At 39.9% G+C, this 19,583-nt stretch overlaps 5 protein-coding genes across 8 annotated transcripts; all 5 read right to left on the reverse strand.

Moving 5' to 3' along the window:
* Nucleotides 1-367: 367 nt before the first annotated feature.
* LOC106656388 (gustatory receptor for sugar taste 64f-like) lies at nucleotides 368-4,574 on the reverse strand. The gene is made up of 10 exons (XM_014377338.2): nucleotides 4,336-4,574; nucleotides 3,345-3,638; nucleotides 3,038-3,269; nucleotides 2,665-2,800; nucleotides 2,330-2,523; nucleotides 2,177-2,268; nucleotides 1,889-2,109; nucleotides 1,072-1,243; nucleotides 878-967; nucleotides 368-503 (listed from the first exon to the last, which is right to left on the reverse strand). The coding sequence occupies exons 1-10, from the start codon at nucleotides 4,402-4,404 to the stop codon at nucleotides 381-383; spliced, it is 1,623 nt and encodes a 540-aa protein (XP_014232824.1). The 5' UTR covers nucleotides 4,405-4,574; the 3' UTR covers nucleotides 368-380.
* Nucleotides 4,575-6,382: 1,808 nt separating this feature from the next.
* On the reverse strand, nucleotides 6,383-7,489 carry LOC106656433 (28S ribosomal protein S14, mitochondrial). Of its 2 annotated transcripts, none has more exons than XM_014377396.1 (3): nucleotides 7,134-7,489; nucleotides 6,745-6,885; nucleotides 6,383-6,661 (listed from the first exon to the last, which is right to left on the reverse strand). In XM_014377396.1, the coding sequence occupies exons 1-3, from the start codon at nucleotides 7,203-7,205 to the stop codon at nucleotides 6,476-6,478; spliced, it is 399 nt and encodes a 132-aa protein (XP_014232882.1). In that variant the 5' UTR covers nucleotides 7,206-7,489; the 3' UTR covers nucleotides 6,383-6,475. The 2 variants fall into 2 exon arrangements, with proteins under 2 accessions (XP_014232882.1, XP_023315788.1); XM_023460020.1 differs by having other exon boundaries at nucleotides 6,745-6,888; nucleotides 7,134-7,476.
* An 826-nt stretch (nucleotides 7,490-8,315) lies between these two features.
* On the reverse strand, nucleotides 8,316-12,712 carry LOC106656431 (elongation factor 1-alpha). 2 transcript variants are annotated; one of them, XM_014377392.1, is made up of 5 exons: nucleotides 12,635-12,712; nucleotides 10,756-10,934; nucleotides 9,901-10,509; nucleotides 9,421-9,696; nucleotides 8,316-9,192 (listed from the first exon to the last, which is right to left on the reverse strand). In XM_014377392.1, the coding sequence occupies exons 2-5, from the start codon at nucleotides 10,897-10,899 to the stop codon at nucleotides 8,836-8,838; spliced, it is 1,386 nt and encodes a 461-aa protein (XP_014232878.1). In that variant the 5' UTR covers nucleotides 10,900-10,934; nucleotides 12,635-12,712; the 3' UTR covers nucleotides 8,316-8,835. The 2 variants fall into 2 exon arrangements, with proteins under 2 accessions (XP_014232878.1, XP_014232879.1); XM_014377393.2 differs by lacking the exon at nucleotides 12,635-12,712 and adding an exon at nucleotides 11,046-11,144.
* A 3,503-nt stretch (nucleotides 12,713-16,215) lies between these two features.
* On the reverse strand, nucleotides 16,216-17,603 carry LOC106656432. 2 transcript variants are annotated; one of them, XM_014377395.2, is made up of 3 exons: nucleotides 17,410-17,603; nucleotides 17,205-17,347; nucleotides 16,216-17,063 (listed from the first exon to the last, which is right to left on the reverse strand). In XM_014377395.2, the coding sequence occupies exons 1-3, from the start codon at nucleotides 17,466-17,468 to the stop codon at nucleotides 16,426-16,428; spliced, it is 840 nt and encodes a 279-aa protein (XP_014232881.1). In that variant the 5' UTR covers nucleotides 17,469-17,603; the 3' UTR covers nucleotides 16,216-16,425. The 2 variants fall into 2 exon arrangements, with proteins under 2 accessions (XP_014232881.1, XP_014232880.1); XM_014377394.2 differs by having other exon boundaries at nucleotides 16,216-17,347; nucleotides 17,410-17,601.
* A 547-nt stretch (nucleotides 17,604-18,150) lies between these two features.
* Nucleotides 18,151-19,170, reverse strand: LOC106656389 (speckle-type POZ protein-like A). The gene has a single exon (XM_014377340.1). The coding sequence runs from the start codon at nucleotides 19,168-19,170 to the stop codon at nucleotides 18,151-18,153; it is 1,020 nt and encodes a 339-aa protein (XP_014232826.1).
* Between the last annotated feature and the right edge of the window lie 413 nt (nucleotides 19,171-19,583).

Raw genomic sequence — 19,583 nt, forward strand, 5'->3', positions numbered from 1 at the left:
ATACATGTTGCACATCGATGCAGGGATAGTAGCAAAAGTTATTTTTAACATACGATAATCTGTTTCAGACACACGAACTCACCGACGTTGTTATCGATGAATTTTAAGACAAATAAAATACTAATGATAGAATTACCCATTGGGCATCGATGAATTATATAATATATACGATTATTATTATTGTTAAACTACATTAACGATAAAGATCAATATGTACATATCATGATTGTATTAGATTGTAAAAATATTCTGTATAAATGATTTAAATAAAATGTATATTTATCGTAACATACAAAGAGAGGAAATAAAAATTGAAGGATATAGAAGCTATGAAACGTCCTATAATATATACAATGTCGTCTATATATATATTTTTTCTTTCAATCGTCGTCGTCGTCCAGATTGGCGTACAGCAGCTGCTCCTCGAGAAAGTCCTCCTCGCGCTGCAGGGCGATATTGAACTGCAGCAAGACGACTTCGTAGGTAACGATGGCACCGGCGACCTATTTTTTTTTTTTTTTTTTTTTTTTTTTTTTTTTTTTTTTTTTTTTTTTTTTTTTTTTTTTTTTTTTTTTTTTTTTTTTTTTTTTTTTTTTTTTTTTTTTTTTTTTTTTTTTTTTTTTTTTTTTTTTTTTTTTTTTTTTTTTTTTTTTTTTTTTTTTTTTTTTTTTTTTTTTTTTTTTTTTTTTTTTTTTTTTTTTTTTTTTTTTTTTTTTTTTTTTTTTTTTTTTTTTTTTTTTTTTTTTTTTTTTTTTTTTTTTTTTTTTTTTTTTTTTTTTTTTTTTTTTTTTTTTTTTTTTTTTTTTTTTTTTTATACAAACAATTCATTAAAAACGATATCCTTTTGCTCGATACTTTTGTCAAATTTACGACTCACAGCGAGCATGAAGTTGCGAGTTATGGAGAAGAATCGAAGGCCAGTTAGCGCGACGTCGTCGCTGGCTATCTGTTGTTGTAGCCTCTGTGCCTGGTGTATAGAGAAAGAGAGAAAAATGAAAATGAAAATTTAATAAAGCGTCCATATCCATGTTTTATACTTTATGCATAGAAATAGAATAAACATTGATATACCTCCATGCAGAAATTGGCCGATGGACAGTTGTAGAGTACGGGCAGGATGACTTTGCACTGGTCGCTTATGCGCGCCGTGAGCAGCGTCACGCTTATCGTGCGGCCGATGAGAAAGATAAACGAGCCGAAGAAGTAGATGGAGTTCACGAGGGATGCGTCGTCGCCGCTCGGTCTGCACCCGATTAAAAACGAAGAAAAAAAATTACGATTATTTATTTACTCTGTGCGTTATTTTTTATCGCGTCTGCAAATGACGCGAATTCTCGGAAATCATTGAGCAATCGTAGTTTACGTTATATAGGTGTGGTTACACGGTCAAGGTCAATTGTATACTCTTTTTAATTCTGGTATTCCGAGAGGCGTTTATCGCGGTGTACTTGAAACTCATATTAATAAATTAACGAGAAAAGCCATTTCACGTGAATTATGGCTTTATTGTATCATAGCTCCATCGAGCTGCAGATTAATTTTTGGACCCGAAAATTCTCCAAAGTTTGTTTACTTTTATCGAGCGATTAATTGCAATAAACAAAAAAAAGCATTTTAGATATTTCTCCACCTCCGCGAGTATAAACGATGACTCGTCTAGTACACCGAGAAAAAAAATTCATTGATTCAATGAAAATTTAATTAAATACAATCTAGGTAACAATCTTTTTTTTTATTTCATCCAACAAACTTTGGTAAAAACAATTAAATATTTTGTTGGATGAAATAAAAAAAGATTGTTACCTAGATTGTACTTAATTAAATTGTCATCGAATCGATGAATTTTTTTTCTCATCGTATATTCATTCTTTATTCGGGTCCAACTCACGACAATCCGTTGAGCAGCTGCAGGCAGATGAAGTAGATGTTGTTGCCGAACGAGAGCAGTATGATGCCGGATATCTCGTCGTCGATCTTCTTCACGAGGACGCTGAGCGAGGCGTAGCACTCGCGCAGATCGTGCCAGTCCGAGACGGTGAGCTGGCTCGTGGTCAGGCCGACGAGGCGCGCGTTCAGCACCTTGTAGCGCTCGGCGATGCCCGTCGACACCTAAAACGGGGTAAAAGTTTATTTTGATCGATTTGGCTTCGGTTTTTTTTTTCGTTACATTACGAACCATCATGATGAATACGTCGGTAAAGTTCCAGGTAAAGGTGGATATTTTACTGATGAAGAAGATAAATAATCCCAGGGTGAAGTTGTAGTCGACTGAAATAACACGGTCGAGTCATTACAATAATTTTCAAATACGCCTGTAATGGATCATTACCGTGTTTGATGATGAAGCCGTGCGACTTCTGGGTATAAACCGCGAGAAACTCCTCGAAGGAGTGATTGCCGCCCACTACCGAGGCCGGCGTGTTGTTCACCATGCTGAGGAGATGCTCGACCAGGGCCAGGCCGAGGATCGCCGCAGCGATCGTGGCGAACCTCCAGCGCAGCCTCGGACGCTTCGTCTTGACTCTGCATATATATAACGATGAAGAAAAAAAAGCGAAGCGATTGATTATTTTCCGATCCGGAAAGTGATAGGAGAAAACTATTTATTTATTCGTATCTCTCTGTAGGTTTTTTTTTTTTTCATCTTTCACTTTATGATATTACTTATCGAGCAGTCGTTCCATGGCGCGCCAGTCGTACTGCACGGCGATCCATCTCGGGCAGAGCCGTAGAAACATGAAATTGCCCAGCAAACTGTTGCCGTAGAAAACTGCTCCCGCGGTGGCATCTGCTATTCCTCCTGTTGGTGTCGGGTGGCGGGTGGAGGGTGGAGTAAAAAAGAAGAAAAAAACAGTTTAATCTCGTTTAAAGTTGCCGCGGCACGAGTAGTATAATAATGTAGTTTGTATCGAGTGCGGAGCGTCATTATCATAATTCGTTCTCGTCTTCGCTCGCGAATAATCAAGGTAAATTGGATATCGGAGCTCGCGAGGATTACCCTACGCGGAAGGTCAGGCGCGTGAAATTTATATTATACCTCGGGTCTGGAAGCTCGACGCGTTGAGGGTGACGAAGAGATGGAGAAACGAGACGGAGGTCATGAAGACGATGCAGCACAGGACGCAGTAGGAGTAGACTACTCGTGGCCCCAGCTTACGGAAGCTCAGCTTCGTGATGGATTCGGCACGTATGAAATTGATTGGCAGTATACCGAAGAACTGGGCCAGCAGCAGGATCGGACCGATGGCACGGTGAAAGCATTCCGGATCCTGAGCATATTTTTATTTTATATTTATATTATCGGGTTATCATATTGGGGATCGTGTTTTTTATTTTTCTCTTACGTCGCTGTTGGTCGACAATTTCCGAGCGTCCAGCGCGCCCCGAGCAGCTTCGGCGCGATCGTGACGATGATGGACTTTGGCAAATAAGGTCGGCTCGTCGCTGCCGACCTGTTGACGCTTCTTACTGTTGTTGCTATTATTGTTGTTGTTGGTGGTTACGACGGCTTTCGAGAAAATTCGGCCGTTAGCCACGTCGCTCTTGCCGATCAAGCCATTGCTCGTCACGTGATGATGATGATTATGGTGATGATTGTGATCGGTCCCGTCGGCGGCGTCGCCGTTGGCCATCGTATTCTGGAATCGACGATTCGAGTAGTAAAAGATCATCGTCTCGTGCGCGTGCAACGGGTAAAAATGCGTGCGATCGCTAATGAAACTCATGTTTTTTCTATAGAGTCCCACGAGATGATGACCCACCCCCATAGCAGACGTATATACGAAGCAGCGGAAAAGGAGATTTTTCACTTCCGGGTGATCGTGAATTTTACGAAACACTCGTTGATGTGCAAGCGGCTTAACACGAAAACGCGCGGGTATAAACAAGTTAATGTATAATGAGAATCGATACGCTTACATACGTTGTAACACGATTTTCGGTGTAACGCAGTCCGATGATCGTTGCGCTTTGTTTACTCTACTCGTGTTTTTCGTAATTTTACACATATGATACGTTACTCCGCGTGTCAACGATTATCGGTCGTCCTCGAAATTGTTTTTTTCTCTTCCCTGTCCGCGAAAAAGGTTTATAGTTACTCTCTGACCAGTCGCGTGTTCGACGGCAGTGTGGTCGTTCTGAAAACTCGCGCTACTAGGCAAAGAAAAAAAATTGCGCAAATATATTTGATTAAATTAAATCGTGCGCCGTAGTGTTGTTACTTTTCTCGAGTGCGTAATTCGCACGCTATACGCATTATTACAAATACGAGCGCAAAGGCACGATTAATCGCGATAAGAGAAAGAGGGAGAAAGACATTTTTAGGATAATGCGTACCTTGTCATTGTCCAAAACTATGATGCGCTTCAGCTCGTAAGGATCTTCCTCGAGCTCGGCCTGCTGCATCTATATCTTTGATACACTAGCACGAAGGATAATCGATTCGACGTCTCTCTTAACTGTAATGATTGATAACGACGAGCGGTTTCGAAAGCGAACGTCTCCTCATTGTGTGACTGTATATCGTGCCTCGCGATCGAAATTATTTTTTCTTCTCCCTTTCTTTTTCGTCGCTTTTAGGAAAAAAAGGGTGGTACAAAGAAATTTACGCGATACACCACTCGAAACGATCGCTGGTTCACTATGGCGCGTAATATCGCGTCGCGTCGAGTGTATATAACGGAGTCTATGTGTGGTATACACATTATCGGCCCGAGCTGATCTCTCTCGCTCTATCTTTCTCTCTTACCGCGAGTCATGCGCGCAGAAAAAAACACAAGGGGGTGGTGGTGCGAGTGTATTATGTGCATTGCGCGACACGATGATAACTACTAGTGTATGTCTATGTTTCTTTTTTTTTTTACTCTCGATTCCTTCCACCGACGGCTCGACGGCTTCCGAGTGCATAATGATTTTTATCTAAAAATTATATGGGCTTACGTAAACGGACAGTTGCTTTCTCGATCGGCTCTTTCGCGGCTGCTCCTCGCTGCTCTTGATCCAATCGGTTTTCCATTTGACTCTCGCCACTCGGCCCATTACACTCTTGTCTTTCTCTCTCTCGATTTTTCGACGTGACTGCAGCGTACTTTTCGATGAAATTCGTCGACCGAGGTCAACGGGGGTGCACGCGGACGAGCGGATTCGCGCGCGAAATAATTACGTACGGGCAATATAAAAATCTGTGTCTTGTCCCGCTCGCGCGCGAACGTATGCGTGTACAGCAATAACAGGTAGTTATACGGCTGTATCGATGAATTATTTACTGAGGATAAATCGCGTGTCGCGGGGTTGTAAAAGTGCAAATGTTCACGAGCTATTGAAATAAGTGGTTGGTTGTTGATTATTTTTTTCGGATATTTCATCCACAAAAGGAGTTTGGAAACTTCGATCGCGAAGACTACCGTAGGTCCGATCACCTATTTATACCATTTTGTTTGTACTTTGCCACTTGCAGATTTAAAGAAATGAAGGTACTCGCCCCCTAGTGGCGAAGGCTCGGATATGCAGTGGTTGACAACTAGCTTATATTCCTTTTGAAAGTTACATTATGATTTTCAGCCCACTTAAAATAGACTCAATAATTTTAACACTTATAAGTGTAGCAGATAAATCGCCAAAAACAAGCCGATTGATTGTTATGTATTTACAGACTTTAATATCTAAGTTCATATGCAAAATTCTATGATAATTACAAATAAAATATTAAGCTGGTTCGCGCGTTAGATCAAATTGAAAAATAGTCAAGTTTGTTTATTTTTTTTTTATTTAATTTATAAATATTTATACTGTTAGAATAATTGAATTTTTTTCAAGTTCACAGATTCTGTCGAGTCAATTCAGAAAAATATGCAAGTCTGTAAGAATCACCAACACGAATAATTATTGAAAATTCTGAAAAATCTTCGTGATGATAAGAAAAAAATAATACTCACTTGCATAAGGATATGGAGTAAAGGTTTGATAATATCTTGATGAGAAACATTTATTCAAAAGTCGTTAAATTAAACGAAAACGTCCAGGTAAAGTGAAAACTCACCAGGACATCATGATAGGAGAAAAGTTACTAATCAATATAAGTATTTGAGTGCAATCGCGATGATGTGGTTAAAATATTAGACATGTCTATGCACAAGGCGGAATCGTTGACAAAATAATTCAGGAATCAATTTCCACCAACCACATCATTAAATGAAAAATGATGAAAGCTTTTATATGGAGTAGCATAAAAGTCAATTAACAAAAATCAAAGAAAATCTTAGTCCTTTCTGTTTTTGTATTGTGAGCAAATGAGTGAGCTATTATCAGATTAATTAATTTGAATAATGAATGTGTTCTGTGCATACTATCACTTGAAGAGTATTGAAATAAAATTCTCAGCACGTTTCTCAATTCATAAACACTATTTAGTTTTAATGATTTTTTTTTACAACAATCCATTGATTAACATTAACATCTAAAACATATGATTTAAAATCTACCAAATTGCTCTTTGTACACCACCCATTTTATTGTAATCAACTAAATGACGGAATATAAATCTAGAAACTCTCCAACGATGGAGTACTCCATGAGGTCTAGAAGTAACGACACATCGAGGTGTAAGTTGTCTTATGGCAGAGTGTCGTGGAATCTGCTCTTCGAAAGTTTTACTGGCCAAGTCCTGTCAATTACAATTTAAGAAAACTTTAAATAATGTTCAGATTGTAAAAGAAATGTTGACGTAAATGATAAAGTTTATCGTACTCTGATTTCCCTAGGAAGAACATCATTCCTCTTAATGCCAAGGAGACGAAGCCTCTCAGGAGCATACTCTTTTGCCAGTTTTCTTCTTTTCATATCACGCATAGTCTTCCATTTAGTATACATACTTCTGACTTGTTGCCCCTGCTAACAAAATATGAATAAAAAACATTATGCGTGTACTTGACGCTTTAACAATAAACATCAATTATCGAACCTAGCGAATGCTAATGTTTATTTTTTTTAAGTATTGCAACAAATGATTTTTACACTGGAAAGTCTCAAAACTATGAGATATGCAAGAGATTCTAACCTACACTCTTCAATATTATTAAATCGAAACAAACTGAAATGTTGTCAACAAAAAATTTCATTAAATTGTGTTTACTCACTCCACAAGTCGTTATCGTTGGATAAGTCGGGATTAATTTGGTGAGCATTGACATTGCACCGGATAATGCCATGATTGATTACAAGGAGTTGCGAATCCGACAGAGCAACACTGTGTACAATAACAGCAGACGACTCTTAGGAATATCTCTGCACTGGAGCTCATCAAGACTCCAAAAACTAATGTTGAAACGAGATGAATTCAATAAATTTTTCATGATTTTTAATATTGGTTATTTTGACAAAGGGTTTAACGAATGTTTCAAATTAAATACTTCAACAATTTTTTTGACTTTCACGTATGAAATTCATCTCAAAGGAATGTTGACCAAGATTGAAAATTGAATATTTTGACATTTCAGAATATCAATGAAGAAATGATTCTTTTGTAAATATTTTGATGATAGTCTGTGGCAATTATACTATAACATATTTTAAATTAATAATTTCATTTTGGAATTCTCAAAACAATATTGATTATGATTGAAAATTGAATTCTTTGACATTTCAGAATATCAATGTAGAAATTATTCTCTTATAAATGTTTTAATAATAGTCTAGGCCAATTTAACCATATCATACTTTAAAGTAATAATTTCATTTTGGAGTTTAAAATTTAAAGTTTCAAACTGTAATAGTAGAATATAATACTTGACATTTAGACCTTTACGTAGGACAATTATACTTTTTGTAATTAGTACACAATGGTAGGAATTTTATTGAAAAAACAATTATTTTATTTTGTGCTCAATCTTTATTACCCATTTATAGAATATATGTACAGAGAACTATCAAATTGTCAGTAAACATATTCAATAATGAAACATGTGGAAGGTGTTGGTTTCCGAAGCACAGATTTTGCAACTGGAAGATATAATTTTAATGGAGTACTTAGTGTAACTAACTATTGCATATAAATAAGAAAAAGATTATTCAATCAATTTAAAGCTAGCAGCTTGAGCAGGACTCTTAATTGTTTTGATTTTTCAGTTATTTTTAAAAAGAATCAGTCTTAATTAGAAACGAATATTCGTTCAATCATTATGTTGATTAAAATTTGTGCGTTTAGTTGAAAGTTAATTACGTTAATCATTATTATTTAGTTCATCTTCAATGTATTGTTATTTGATAACATGCAACAATATGAGAGAATGAGAGATAAATAATAAAAAAAAATGCCATTGTTTATCGTGTATCGCAGATAAAATGTTTTTTATTATTTTCATATAATAATTAGAAAATATAATTAGGCTGAGCTAATAAGTAGTAGTCTTCCATGCTAAATTAATTTGTGGAACAAAAGTACACAAATAAGAGTGTTGAGTAGCACAGTAAATGATGTATACATAATTAGGCGCACAATCAGTGTACATTGAAGGGTCTGAACACCGCCGCTACTTGGTGTTGAGTTTAACGTCGCTCCCGTTGTGTTATCACACGCGCTAGCCAAAACTAACGACACTCAATTCTTTCCTGCGAAATTCCTTTCGATGAAAAAAGTGTCGTCGGAGCCGCCTCGGGAGATGATAGTTAAGGTCAGCAACAATTGGTGATATAGGCAGCAAGTACATCTGCTGTGCAGATGCTACTTGAGCACGATGTAACAAGATCGTAAATGCATCGGGAGCAGTAGTGGCGGAGTCCATCACTGATGCAGCCGTTTTGGCCCTTTTTAAAGGGTCCATGATTATGGATGGTGAGAGACTACTTCTTTTTGGCGGCCTTCTCGGCAGCCTTGGTGACCTTGCCGGTAACGTCCTTGAAGTTGACGGACTTGATGACACCGACAGCGACGGTTTGACGCATGTCACGTACGGCAAAACGACCAAGAGGTGGGAACTCCTGGAAGGATTCGACGCACATTGGCTTGGTTGGGACGAGGTTGACAATGGCGGCATCACCAGACTTGATGGCCTTGGGGTTCTCCTCGGTGGTCTTGCCAGTACGACGGTCGCACTTCTCCTTGATTTCGGCGAATTTGCAGGCAATGTGAGCCGTGTGGCAATCGAGCACTGGTGTGTAACCGTTGCTGATTTGACCGGGGTGGTTAAGAACAATAACCTGTAGAAAACAAATGAAAGCATGGTTTTAGTTATATGCTAAATCTTTAAATAATGAAAGGGGACATGATTTCAAGTTAAATACACTCAGACGCATTCAGCCGTCAACGAGCTCAAGCTCTCTGGTTGGAAACCGCGAATGAAAAAAGTTTGTTCATCATAATGTATCAATCCAAAAACACATATGCATCAAAAGGGGATGTAAGTGGTACAAGGGTGTGATATTTACCTGAGCAGTGAAGTCAGCGGCTCCCTTGGGTGGGTTGGCCTTTGAGTCACCAGCGACGTATCCACGACGCAAGTCCTTGACGGAGACGTTCTTGACGTTGAAACCAACATTGTCACCGGGGACGGCTTCAGTGAGGGCTTCGTGGTGCATCTCCACGGACTTAACTTCAGTGGTCAAACCAGCTGGGGCGAAGGTGACAACCATACCTGGTTTCAACACACCAGTTTCGACACGACCGACTGGTACCGTTCCAATACCGCCAATTTTGTAGACATCCTGAAATAATGAAATTTGAATTTAGATGTATGTTCAACAATATTTTGAATGTTTTAATCTTTTTAAAAACAAGTCAGACGCATTCAGCCGTCAACGAGCTGAGCTCTCTGGTTGGAAACCGCGAATGAAAAAAGGCTGCTCATCATGTTATTACTTTACGAATTGATTGTGAGTGTTGCGATTGATTGAATATTGAATATTTACCTGGAGTGGGAGACGGAGGGCTTTGTCGGTTGGCCTGGATGGTGGGAGGATGGCATCGAGGGCTTCGATGAGGCATTTGCCGTCAGCTTTGCCTTCTTTGCGCTCAACGTTCCATCCCTTGAACCATGGCATTTTGGTGGAGACCTCCAACATGTTGTCTCCGTGCCATCCAGAGATTGGGACGAAGGCAACGGCGGCTGGGTTGTAACCGATCTTCTTGATGTAGGAAGAGACTTCCTTCTTGATTTCCTCGAAACGAGCCTCAGAGTATGGTGGCTCAGTGGAGTCCATCTTGTTGACACCAACAATCAGTTGCTTGACACCAAGGGTGAAAGCGAGCAGGGCGTGCTCACGGGTCTGACCGTTCTTGGAGATACCGGCTTCGAATTCACCAGTACCGGCGGCAACAATGAGTACGGCACAATCGGCCTGCGATGTACCAGTGATCATGTTCTTGATGAAATCTCTGTGGCCAGGGGCGTCGATGATGGTGACATAGTATTTGGAGGTTTCGAACTTCCAGAGAGCGATATCAATGGTGATACCACGTTCACGCTCAGCCTTCAGTTTGTCGAGAACCCACGCATACTTGAAGGAACCTTTGCCCATCTATACAATAGAAAACAAGAGTATGATTAGATGTTGTTCACTGTTATGAATAAAATTGTTTATTTTCTGAATTAAGTCAGACGCATTCAGCCGTCAACGAGCTAAGCTCTCTGGTTGGAAACCGCGAATGAAAAAAGGCTGTTCATCATTTAATAAGTATCGAAAGGACTCTACGTAACGTGCAAAGTGACATTTCAATGAATTGATTATAAAAATTATGTAAATAATGAGTTTTGAATAATTTACCTCCTGGGCTTCCTTCTCGAACTTCTCAATGGTACGCTTGTCGATACCACCGCATTTGTAGATCAAGTGACCAGTGGTGGTCGACTTTCCTGAATCTACGTGTCCAATGACGACGATGTTAATATGGATCTTTTCCTTTCCCATGTTGGATGTTTGTAATTAGTATGTCAACAAAAATGCTGCAAAAGAGAAAAAAAATCAGATTAGTTTAATGCTTCACCTTAATATATTTATAAATATATTAGAATAACTGCCAGAGCTATCCAAGCATCAAGTAAAATTTCAAGTACAATTCTCTGAGTGGGTAGGTGTGTGTCGGTCGAGAGTCGGCGAACGAATAACCTAAACGGCTCGGGCCGGCGTGCAGCACGAGAGGCCAAGTTGCTCGAAACGAATACACGTGGCGCGACTTGAAAGTTCTCGAATATATAATCTCGCGAGTCGGCCATTTTGTACTATGCGCACATTGAATGAGCAAACGACAAGAGAGAGACCGAATAGGGAGAGGAGGGAGAGAGAAAGAGAACGAGCGCTAGCGAGCAAGAGAGAGACAGAAAGAGAACGAGCTAAAGGCGGAGGTGCAGCCGTTTTACAGGCAAAAAAAAAAGGAAGATATGCCGTTCGAGTTTAGCCCTATAGGGAGAAAAGAGAAAGAGCGAGCGAGAAAGAGAGAGAAAGGCGTCGTTGCCACGTTTAAAACATTGTCGAGAGATTTTCTTTCTCGTTGCGGGCTAACAGCTGCTGACTTGAAATTTTTGCTCAGCTAGCCGGCTTCGCCGCTTGATAAGAGAGTGGAAATTCACGTATCGATTGGAAATTGGAAATAATTGTCGAATTTATGCAAGGACGCGTATCGAAAAGATAAGAAAAAATTAGATCGTCGAGGAAATTATTTAAGCCAGTAAAAAGTTACGATGAATAAGCAATGACAAGCATGAAGAAGCACGTAGAGCGCCATTATAGCGTGTTTCCGGTCGTACTCGTCATGATTTGAGAAGTCTCTTTTCTTCTCTCTCTCTCTCTCTCGCTCACCGACGACATGTTCTTTTAGGGGGGCGGCCGGCCGATTCACGAACTCTCGACACACTATTCAACGCGTGTTAAAGATCAAGAATTATTGAATTTATTTACGCAATACCGCCGAGATTAAAACAATTCACTGTTTTTTTTATTTCAACCGAGCAACACGTCGAGGCGATGATCTTTTGTTTCCAACGTCAGGCACGAGGTTACACACGACAATCGGACTCTCGATAAAACAAAAAAAATTAGAAAAACAATTGCATAATAGAGATGCTGCAACGCGAGCAAAGATTCGTTAGAAAAAAAAAAGGGCAAGACGAAGCGGCCTAAAAGCGCAACAGTCGGCGGCGCCGAGAGCGCGCGCGCGCGCGGCCCACATGCACTCGTGGCCTCTTCTTCTCTATAATACTTTCACACGAACGGAAAAATTACTCAAATTTCTCGAGCCACGAACCGCAAGTTTGACGAGAAAAAAATATTAACACTCGCGTTTTTGGAGGATTTTTATCAACGATACCGTCACAATTAGTCCCGACGATTGCACTCAAAATCTTACGATAATGCTGGATAATCAAAGCTGGCGGCGGCGGCCTGGGCAGACTCGCAAAGCAGATTGTATGCGGCACTGGCGAAGCACACTGGTTTTTGGTTATAAATTTCGTAACGGCAAAAGATGGACAAGATTTCTATCGAAAAAAAAACTCTACTATATACGAGAAACACCGAGCAGCGAGCGCGCACACAAAAACACTTTGAGAATTTTCTTTTTAATAATTGTAAAAAAAAATGTAATCTATATTGAGAACTACTATAGTGCAGGTTGGGCCTCCGCTAATGGAGAGGCACGTCCACTCACCTCGAGATGCGGGCACAGAAGAATCCCAGACGAGTCTGTGGTGGATTTCGTTCGGCCGGTAGGCGACCTAGGCCGGGCGCTCCGTTAGCCAGGCCGGAGGAGCGACGCGCGCAGCCCGCGCCCGACGCCAGCGACGCTCAGCAGCTCAGCGGCGGCTTCGCTTCGGTTCGAATTCGATCGCAATTTTGTCGGCGATTATTTACTGTGGAAATTATTTTTTCGATGATATCCTTCTAGACGAAAAGTTGCGAGATTGAGCGAAGAAACTGGCGCGATGAAAAAAATTGCTGTAAAAAATTTATTTAAGCCCGTTAATTTTGTTCAAACGGGTCGACGTTCGAACCAAGTCGGCATTCGAGACCAGTCAGCGAACGGCCGAGATCAGTGAACACAACGGTAACTCTTCGGTCAATAAAAATACACGCGTATATGTATAGCACACATATTACAATGCACATATAAATTCCCCGAATAAAACAATGGACGAATAATGGAAGACACGTGCGTCCAGGGGAAGATTAATAAATTTTTGCATGAGTACTCCTCCGTGTAACAACAACCCACGCACGAAGTACAATAATTATCAACTCGGCACATTCGAGCGTCTCTCTCTCTCCATGCCAACGAAAAATTCATAAATATTTATCCCCGAAATCGTCGTGTCGAGCAGTGCGTGTGCGTTTCGCACGTGTCTCGCGTTGCGCAAAACGCACCGCGTACATAAAAATATATGCACATTCGTATAACATAAATGCCCCGACAATTTATGTACACCAGCTGTGGGCTTACATAAATGGCCCGGTGTAAAGAGTGTATGTAACGCGTTATTTTTTTTTTCGCCGACATGCCCGCGAGAATATGTTTATGCGAACACGTTTTACACTGCCTCTGTCTGTCTGCCTCTCTATCTCTGTCTCTCTCTCTTTGCGTCGACAAATGGAGCTCTCGGGGCATGTAGCGCAAAAATTTATATATATCGCTGATATCGAGCGAGACTCGGACTTTGACTTCGGATGTCGAATTTTGTAACGAAATCATTGACATTACCGTTACAAGTATATGCCTCGTGTCTCGTTGTAATGTATTGACACACACAGACATGTGCATATTATCGATAGGGTTTCGATAAAAAACGTGAATTTTCGATCGAGAACAACAATCGACGAATTGTTTATTATGCCGTTTCGAGAACGAAAAAAAATGTAGAGCATCGTGTCGCGCTGCATTCGTATAATTGTTAAATTCCGATCGCGGCTATATATATCGAAAGTCATAAAATGTAAGCTAGTCGAATTCCTTGCTAGTCGACGATGCACATGGCGCAACAATTACACTTTTCATAACCAACAAATTCGCGCGACTCGACCAAAAGGCCGAGGCGAAGCTCTATGCATATTATAATAATGCGAACGATCGATTATTGCAAGAACGTTGCAATGTAATAACGTGACAATTGGCATGTTAAACCGTAATAATCGATGTTTTTTTACGTCTCGACGATGCATCCATATTTTCGTCGTGCTTTTGCATAAAAAAAGATTGAAAATTTTCGACGGCATTCGTCGTTATTTTAATTACTACGTCCATTCCAATCGAGTAGACAACGAATTAAAATTGACAAACTTGTCAAAGATCTCTCGGCGCATCTCGATTATCGGAATGAAGGTTATTTCAGATACGAGCACGTGCTCCGAGTTCTTCGACTTTAACATACATCGAGAGAGAGAGAGAGAGAGCACAAGGCGCAGACGATATTATATGGATTATTTTTACTCGCCGACAGCGGTTAAAAATTTGTACGTTTCGTGTATATTTAGAGGGCCTAAAATTTTGCCTCCTACTGCTCCAGACGTAATTATTGCACAGGGACGATGATAGACGGTCTAATTATTATAATTGTGCTCGTGCTGGGCACGGTATCGTCTCGAGAATTTGACAATATCGATGATTCAACGATTTTTTGTCAATCGATAAATCAAATCGTGCATTTGTTTGTTTTCTTTTGCCTCATTTTACAGTTTGTTTTTGGGTGAAAATAACCGTATCCGAACAATTATACCATTTCACGCGATGCACGAGGGGGAAAGAAAGTTTCGAATTTTCATACAGCGAAGAGATGATGTCGAAACACGTGTTATACTTGACACACGTCCGAACGGACGCGGAGTTCGGTGTGCTCGGTGCCGTAAGTGCAATCATTTTTTTAATGCATATATCGCGGCTTTATACGCGAGGCAAGCGGTGCCGTTGAACTTTTCGTTGCTGCACATGCATCGTACACGATTGAGTTTTTCAATGTGTAAATTTGAATTAAATTTTTTATCGTAGTTAATACTCGAAAAAGTTTTATATACGAAGGACTGCACGCGTATAATAGAGAGTCTATTTGTCATCTGATTGCGCGAATTGACGTAAAGCGCAGCTATACGGCAGTGTGCTGTGCACATAGTGTCATCGCTCTCTCACTCACTCGACAATATTAGTCAGAGACTCGTTTAATTTTAATCCGACCATCGTGTACATGTTTTTCCACGAGAACGAGTCGAGTCTCGTTGATGCACGAAAATCGTGGGAGCGTGTTTGTAAATAATCTCTCTTTTTTAACATCGATAAAATGTACGTTATGTATAATCGTAATCGGGGACGTTTCGCTAGCGAAATTCTCAATGATTCTCTGATCGATATACATCGCGCACAATTGACTATATTTTCCTTCGGTTTTTCCTCGGCGCGATACGTCACGAGATTAATGCATGTTACGCGGCACGCGGCTGTTGTAGCGCGTTTATACGAGATCGTGCAGAGATATTCAGTAGAGCTGCACTTTTTTTCATCGGTGTCGGGAAAATTTAAAATTCTATCCGATTCGTTCGATGTGGACTATACGAGCTGATTTTCTATAGAACATTTGAAAACGAGTTTTAGAAAATAAACTTCGAAATTTTCAATTAAGATGCCGTTTCGGGATATGATTAACTTGATGGTGTGAAAAATACCATTGCATGAGATGCAGTAACGAGAGAATACTGACATTTTTTTATCTATCGAGATAGACGTGGGTAATTGAAAAAAAAACAAAACTAATTACAAGAGTTTAAACATCTCAGTGTAGTAAGATTTTTTCTAATGCCTTCCGTTCGTTACTAACAAATAAAAAGTTTATAATTGCATTATTAAATATTACATCTCTAATTCATGAATATTTAATGTTTTTTACAAACTGATCGATATTTTTTGATACAAGCGAAGTATCAAAGTGCAGTTTTATTTTCTACTTTTAATTTCTCTTATCAAAAAATATTCATCCAGAGAAAAAATGCAGCAACACACGTTCAATTATTTGAAAAATCGTTCGAAAAATTTTTGATTCACGCCGGTAAGTAGTCGGCCACGTCGGTAGTGTATTTACTGCCGGTAATCATTGAAACCGGTGTTGCGGGCTGTTTCTCGTGAATTGTGTATAGATGGCGATGTCCTATTTCACCATCGGCATTTGAACCGTTCAAAATTTCTCGGACTGTTCGAATTCGGCGTCGAAAAAGTCGATGATCATAAGATACAAATAAATGAAGAAAAAAAAATTTGTTTCTATCTGCAAGTCTTTTCTTTCGAAAATTCAAGTTACATTATAAAAATTCAACTTGGTGGCAATCGATATATGAAACCGTTCACAAGATCAGTTAATTTCTTTACATAGTTCACGAGTTAAAAAATAAATCATACTTTTAATTTAATGAAATTTTAATTTTTGACGATTTCAATCGATGCTATAATTGGTATTGGACTTGCCCTCAATCAAACAGTAATCCCTGACTGTCGCAAGATCTTCGAGCTACTGCCACGAGCTGGGGCAGCCTCTCCCGAGAAATCCTTCTTTTCCTATTCTTTTTAACTTGCCCTACGAATGGGACTACAGAACTACTTTGTTTATTCTCCGCCATCATATTTTTGTTCTCGTCGTTGACGTCGGCTTCTGCTTCGTCATCCGACGATAACACGATAACTTCAACGTCGGCTTGGACAATTCCTTTCTCGTAGTATTGGCTAAAGTACGACGACTCTTTTTTCAGCGATGTCTCGTCGTTAACTTCGGCTTCTACCTCGGGCTCCAACGAACTAATTTTAAAATCAACACGGTACGAAATTTCGTTCTCATAGTCGCGGTTCGAATACGACGACTCTTTGTTCGGCGATGTCTCATCGATTATACTTTTGTTCTCGTCGTCGACATTGGCTTCTATCCCGGGCTGCGGCGCACTGTAAAATTGAAAGTTAACACCGCTGACTCCTTTCTCGTAGTCATAGCTCGAACTCGTCGAGTCTTTTTCCAACGATAGCTCATCGAGTATACTTTCGATCTCGTCTTTGACATCGTCTTCTAACTCGGTCTCCGACGCACTGAAAAATTGAAAATTAACACCGCCGATTCCTGTCTCATAGTCTTGGTTCGAACTCGTCGACTCTTTTTCCAACGATAGCTCGTCGAGTATATTTTCGATCTCGTCTTTGACATCGTCTTCTAACTCGGTCTCCGACGCACTGAAAAATTGAAAATTAACACCGCCGATTCCTGTCTCATAGTTTTGGTTCGAACTCGTTGACTCTTTTTCCAACGCGTTGACTTTAACGTTAACACGACTAATTTCTCTTTCTCGGTTCGAATTCAACGAATTATTTCCCACCGACAGCTCATCAACACGTTTGCGAAGTGGCCTGAAAAATATATAAACCGAAATGAAGGCTGATTCAAATTTAATAAAATGTTGAGCTCTTACATGACACCCTTAGTTTGAGGTATATAACGAACTGGTAGTTTATGGCTTTTTGATTCCATTGTTTTTTTGTTACACAATCGATATAATAAAGTAAAAGGAGTACGACGATGCTCAGAACTATTCTCTGTTACCGTAGCAGAAGCCTCTGCTTATTTATCTTGTCAAACGGTAACTAAATTTTTCATCCAAATTAACAACAAGAGAGCCTGTAATGCTCGTCTCGCCGACGTTAACTAGCGCACATTGTTTATTATGATTTTTCAATTGACCAACAATTAGAATCTGACAAGTGTGAAAGTCAATGAAGTCTGTGAATGATGTCCGAAAGTCGAAAGTTTCTCATCAAAATATGTTTTTTTACCAAAATAAAATTCTATACTAACATTTAACGAGATGAATGGGTGCTTTTACCTATATCAAAACACAATGAAACCATAGTAATCGTTCAAATTATTCCAATTATTCTGTTAAATATTTTCTTATCAATAAATTACATTTTGTCATCATTGAGAGTATTTTACGTGTTTTTAAATACCAATGATACCCAGCATCCTTAATTCTTATCATTTATTAATAGATTTTAGATAAGGGCCATATTAAATAAAGAAAAAAACGTGTGAAGTAATATTCTATAACATCAAATTTTTATTTTGATCAAAAATAAAATTATTATGTTTTAGTCAATAACAAAAAAATACATAAGTACACTATACACACAAAATAAAATATAAATTCAACGAATTAATTGTCAACCAATCTGGTTTTGCTGAGAAGCATATTAGTTATTTCATCCAAATCCTCCGAATTGTTAATGCTGTGCTTAACAAAATCAATCGCTCTCATCTTCAAATCGTTCGCCTTGTACGCATCGGCCAGTCTCAGAGTCTCCAAAACATTGTCCGATGACAAATTCGAGCTCAACATTCGCTCGCACTTGTTTTTCAAGCCCTCGATCGCGTACCGGTGGCCGGCCTCGAAAAGTTCGGCGGTCTTGGAAATGTCCCTAGCCACGGAATCATCGACCTCGCCCGTGTACACGAATCGCAGCATTTCGACGGCGACCTCCTCGCCGACGTCGCTCAAGTCGATCACTTGGCTTGACTCCGACATCGAACTCTCGCGGCTGAACGTGGCCATGAACACCGGACTGGCGACGGCGAGCAAGATCTTGTGCGCGGGAATCTCCCTGCCGGACTTGGTCAGCAGCTTGACGTCGCTTAGAGTCTCCTCGAGGAATAGGTCGTCGAATTTTAGGCCGGGTGCCGCCGGCTTCTCCACGGCCATGTCTTCCGACGAGCTATCCTCCGACGACCTCGGCGTACTTCTGCTCAGTGTTATTTTGCACTGAATAGCCGTGGTTTTTTTTGGCCACACGAAGTCTTTGCGCGAATGGGCGTACACTTTGTGAACGACCAGGTTGTTGTTTCCTTGAAAACCACCGCAACTCTTGGAGACGATTTTTCGTCCGTCCAGGTGAATGGTCACGTCGAAGGTGCAAGTGACTTCGCTCTCTATATTCGAGCAGCACAGAATTAATTTTCTCACCGACTCGCTTCTGAGACTCGACGACGGTCTTTCCTCCAGACACCTGTGATAGATCAATCTGAACTGAAATTTTTCGTCACCCTCGCCGGTGAATATCGGCGATTCCTTGAGACCCGATTTCACTTCTTCGTACGAAACATTTTCTAGGGTCCATGAAAACGTGTATTCTTTTTTACTCATGGACGTAGGGCCCACGGGTTCCATCAAGTACTCCATTTTACACTGAAATAAGTTATTTCTTCTTCGAACTTTGAAGCACGTGAAAAACTTATTGGGTAACCTGTATATGGTGACGACTGAAAATAAACTGTCGACTGTATAGGCAGCGGCGCATAGACGGCCACTTGTCGGGCATGCATCTACACGTGCGCACTAACGAGATGCGTCGATGCAACTCGATTTTTCGAAATGTACTCGAGATACTTTCTCTTTTTGATGCTCGATTCTTCTCGATTCGACTTTCTTTTACTCGAGAATAGAGATTTTATGTAGACTCATATTTATTTCGTATCTTCTACGTGAGAATATGCAGCAGCTTATTATTTTATATCAAGATAAAATAAAATAATAAAACATATTATAATTTCCTCTACGTTTTGAACCCCATGAATTTTCTTTCATATAGAGTG

Source organism: Trichogramma pretiosum, unplaced genomic scaffold (genome assembly GCF_000599845.2).
Source record: "Trichogramma pretiosum strain Unisexual culture from Peru unplaced genomic scaffold, Tpre_2.0 scaffold10, whole genome shotgun sequence".
Classification (NCBI taxonomy): Eukaryota; Metazoa; Arthropoda; class Insecta; order Hymenoptera; family Trichogrammatidae; genus Trichogramma; species Trichogramma pretiosum.